At 49.0% G+C, this 4,468-nt stretch overlaps 1 protein-coding gene across 1 annotated transcript; it reads right to left on the bottom strand.

The window, feature by feature from the left end:
- Positions 1 to 2,459: 2,459 nt before the first annotated feature.
- Positions 2,460 to 4,198, bottom strand: rprml (reprimo-like). Its single transcript, XM_055657035.1, has one exon. It carries the CDS (start codon positions 3,550 to 3,552, stop codon positions 3,226 to 3,228), a length of 327 nt encoding a protein of 108 aa, XP_055513010.1. The 5' UTR covers positions 3,553 to 4,198; the 3' UTR covers positions 2,460 to 3,225.
- Between the last annotated feature and the right edge of the window lie 270 nt (positions 4,199 to 4,468).

Consider the following 4,468-nt stretch of genomic DNA (forward strand, 5'->3'; position numbering starts at 1 on the left):
TATGTCTCTCTTCGGTGTAAACCAGCATCTGCAGTTCCTTCCGACACAATAGTGCCCCAGTTACGCTAGTCTCACCTGCTCGCGTCTGGCCCACGTCCCTCTAAACATTTGCTGCTGCCCATGTACCTGTCCAAGTGGCTTTTAAATGGTGGTATAGTTCCTGCCTGAACAGTTCGTTGGTATACCCACCTGTGTGAAGATGATACTGGAGTCAAAAGTTGATGCTTCCCGAGTGGATGAGATGCAGCGAAACTTCTGAAGACCCAGCTCGCGTGGATTGCTTAGTTAGAAGACATTTATCAGTAGAAACAAGAAAGGCCGGTTTACAAAAAAAACACACAAAGTCCTGGAGTAACTCGTAGCTCCACGAGGTTTTATGCGGTTGTTGCCAGGACTCGAGGGCCTGAGCTACAGGGCGAGGTTGAGCAGGCTAGGACTCTATTCTTTGGAGCGCAAGAGGTGCAAAAAAATTATGAGAGGAATAGATTGGAGTATGGGGAATCGAAGACCAGAGATACAGGTTTAAGGTGAGGGAGGGGGTAAGATTTAATCGGAACCGGAGTGGTAACATTTTTACACAAAGGCTGGTGGGTGTATGGAACGAGCTGCTGGAGGGGGTCGTTGAAGTGCTATCGTAACCTTAAGGAGACATTTCGACAAATACATGGGTAGAAGACGAAATGGACCAAACGCGGGCAGGTGGGACTATTGCAATGGGACATGTTGGTCGGTGTGGGCAAGTTGAGCCGAAGGGCCTGTTTCCGCGCTCTAAGACTCTGTGACAACAGAGGGTCAGACAGCAGGACATGAATATGTAGCCTTTCGGATCGAGACCCTTCTTCAATGCGAAGAAGAGCCCCGATGTAAAACGTCACCAATTCTTGTTCTCTGGAGATGCTGTTTGACCTGTTGAATTACTCCAGCACTTTGCCTTTTTTTTTTAGAAAACATTTATTGTTTGTCAGAAAGAACCGGCCTATACATTTAGAGAGACGAAGGAGATGTTTTACACACCGCAAAGTAAAAATAATTGAAAAGGAAGGACAGAAAATTAATTTGAAGGGTCCCGAAACGAAATATCACCTGTCCATGTTCTCCAGAGAAGCTGCCTGCGCCGCCGGGTTATTCCGGCACTGCCTTATTTTTTTGTAAACCAGCATATGTAGTTCCTTGTTTCTAGAATACATTAATTGTGCATTTACAGCTACTTCCCCCTGTATTGGAAAGGATGTGTCTATGGTTTAATGAGGAGCCTGGCTAGTGTTAGCGAGGACTCCAGCTACTGTGACCCGGCGGCGCAACCGACGACACTGACACGGCCATCCGCCCTCTACACTCGGCAAATGCCCAGTCCACGACAGCCCTCTCCTCCAGTCCCCGCCTCGTTTTTTGTAACCGCTCGTAAACATTTGGAGGGAAAAAGTACATTCGCAAACTCCGGGATAATCCAAGGGCGCTGGCGCCGGTTTACAGCGGTGAGTTAGGGTCCCAACCAGATTGTGGGAGCCGAGGGTGGGTGGCGGAGAGAGCGATGTGCTCCCTGGTTCCTCCGTGAGGAGCGGGGACCGAGTTCCCTCTCGCTCTCCCACCCACCCCTCATCCTTGGAGCGGTTGACAGGAAGAAGATGAGACTGCGGGAGCGCTAGAGAAGTTTTAGTGTCTGCAGTTTAGTGCCTACACGTCGTCTTGTGGTGAACTCGTGACTTTTTAGTTGACTTTTACATCGTCCAGGGGACCTTTGTTTCGAAGTTGAGCCCCGGGCTTCAGGCACGCCGCGAACCGCACCCCACCCCAGAGATGTCAAGGCAATTGGCCGGCGCCTGACACCCAGCGTTACACTTGAAGCAAACTTTCAAAACGATATGTGCATGACAGTGGACATTGTTCGTTAACGAATAGTGTTATATGACTTGTGCATATATTCCGGGAATAGTTGGGGTTTTTTTTTAAGTAGCCTAAAGTAAAAAGACGAAATACTGGAAACACCGAACAGGCCAGGCAGCATCCGCGGTCAACTCTCTCTCCACAGATGCTGCCCGACCCACTGAGCGCTTCAACACGTTCTGCTCCCATTTTAGCTGTGTAGCACCTACATTGTTATTACTTTATTTAACTTTTCCAAGAGACAAGAGTGTGTTATTGCCATAGTTCCCAGATAGGGCAATGAAATTCTTGCTTGCTGCAGCACAACAGAATATGTAAACACAGCACATAACGGGAGAGAAAAAAAGTTCAGTGTGTATATATACACACACATGCACACGTACCCAATAAATAAACAAACTCCTATGAGTTTGTTGTAACCATAATGTATCAAAATAATTCAGGATAAGGACTGCCTAATTTCATTGTATGATGTTCCTCTTTGCTAATAGAATGTATTTGAATATATGTCAGATTCACAGAAGCCCCTCTTTCTCTCGAGGGCATAGCAATAATATCAAGCAACTCGTTGGAAGTTGTGTGTTGGAATATTTTTATCAATCACACTTTGCATTACAGTGTTAAAAACAATAACCTTTAAAAGTCCAAGTGCGTAAACCGAGTGGAAGCCACGAGATCTTTGGGGAAATTATATAAACCATGCCACGACATTGTCATTCCAACATAAATCAGCCCAGCCAATGATCATCAGACTGGGGTGGGGGGTGAAACAGGCAATGAGTCACGAAACAAAAGCATACGTTTAAAAATCAGTCCTCAAGAAAATATATTACAAAACGTTTTGATTTTTTTTCTTTGTACGCAGTTCGGAGTCAGCTTCATGTACACGTTACATTGTAAGAACGATTGGTAGATACCTTTACATGCAATATTCGCTTCAAGACCCCCCGGTCTTTCTTTCCCTCTCGCCCCATCTCCCTACTAGCATTCAAATCTCTATGATATTTTCATGCAATGTATAATAATTCTCCATGTTCCGCATGCAACATAATGCTCCGGTGTTGGCGAGGGTACAACGCACCCATCTGTAAACCCCAACAGCTCTCCGCGAACTCTATTTAAGAAAATGTGATTTATTTTTTAAACCACGTGCATCCATTTTACTCTATCCGCTCCCCTCTTTGTTTGAACCTGCCGGTCCGTGTTTCCACATCACCACCTCACCGCCCCGGGGTCTCCAAGACATAGGGGGGGGGGGGGGGGGGGGGGATACTCAGCGGTCAATGTACAATCTGAAGAGCTCACTGATCATTAAAAAAAAATAGGCGAAGCGGACTCCTCCTAATACAAGCCAACTATCACAGCCTCTACATCCTTGGAGGGTCTCCTGTCTTTCACCAAGAAGTTGATCATGCTCTCCGATTTGATCATTAAATTGCAGCCCAGAAAGAAAATGCCGAAGATGACAGTCAACGAGAGGACACAGAGAACCGCGATCTGCACCACTCTCATTATAAAGAGTTTCTGCTCCTCTTGGTTGAGGTTGAGGGAGCCGTCAGTTGTCACCGCGCTCTGATTACAGCATCCCAGCACCGTCCCTAGACCATGTCCCTCGGCTGGGTAAAAACCATCCTCCACCACAGTCCGGTTGAAGAAAGTAGAATTCATCTCTTTCTTTGCAAAAGTCCAGAAGCCGACAGTCGGTGACGGAGGGGCAGCAGCGGGAGGGTGGGTGGGTGGGTGGGTGGCGGAACTCGGGCTGCTAACGGTGCGATTTGGAAGTCTGCATCGCAAGTTTAGTCCTTGTCCCGGCTCTTCGGTTCCTCCCCTCCCTTCCTCAAGCTCCTGACGGGGCTTTACGGCAGCGAGCGAGCGAGAGATCAGCCCGTTCCTCCGTCCTTCCACAGCTAGAAATTGTCCATCAGCCCAAATCCATGCAGGCTTTATAAAGAGACCCGGAGCCAACCACCGGCAGCCGAGAGGGAGGGGACAAGTCAGCGACGACAAGCACGCAGGCAGCGGCGTGGAGAGAAACTTCCCCAAATCTTATAATCAGGGTCTGGATCCCAGGCGGAGTCGTTGGAGACGTTCGCGTTGTGATGTTTCAGTGTTTACAGCCCGCGATCCGCTCGTTTGTTTCCGCAACTCTCCGGGACGCGAGGGTGGCGGTTACACGGGTAGAGTGTGTCTGTGCTCTGCTCTGCTCTCCCGCACTCTCTCCCTCCACCCCGTGCACCACCCATCTACTCTCTGCCGGCAGAGACACAGACAACGCCTTTACCGTCGAGACGCCGCGCTTTCACTGACTGAATCCCGTCTCTGCAATCGCGTCCACACTATCAAATGTTTCCCAATTGCACCGGGAATCTCCCGACTCCTGGGAGATGCGAGCCCAGTTATCGCTAATTTTGTAGGGATGTGCGAGCGGTCTGGGGAACATTGGCTTCGGTGTCTCCCCGGCCTCTGAGCCGGTCTCCCTCTCTCCAGTACCTTCACTTTACGCGAGCAACCCTCGCCCAGCAGCCCCTTTGTCTAAGTCGCAAGAGACTGCAGACGCTGGGGTCTTGAGAAAAAATAACAAACT

Source organism: Leucoraja erinacea, chromosome 27 (assembly GCF_028641065.1).
Source record: "Leucoraja erinacea ecotype New England chromosome 27, Leri_hhj_1, whole genome shotgun sequence".
NCBI lineage: Eukaryota > Metazoa > Chordata > Chondrichthyes > Rajiformes > Rajidae > Leucoraja > Leucoraja erinaceus.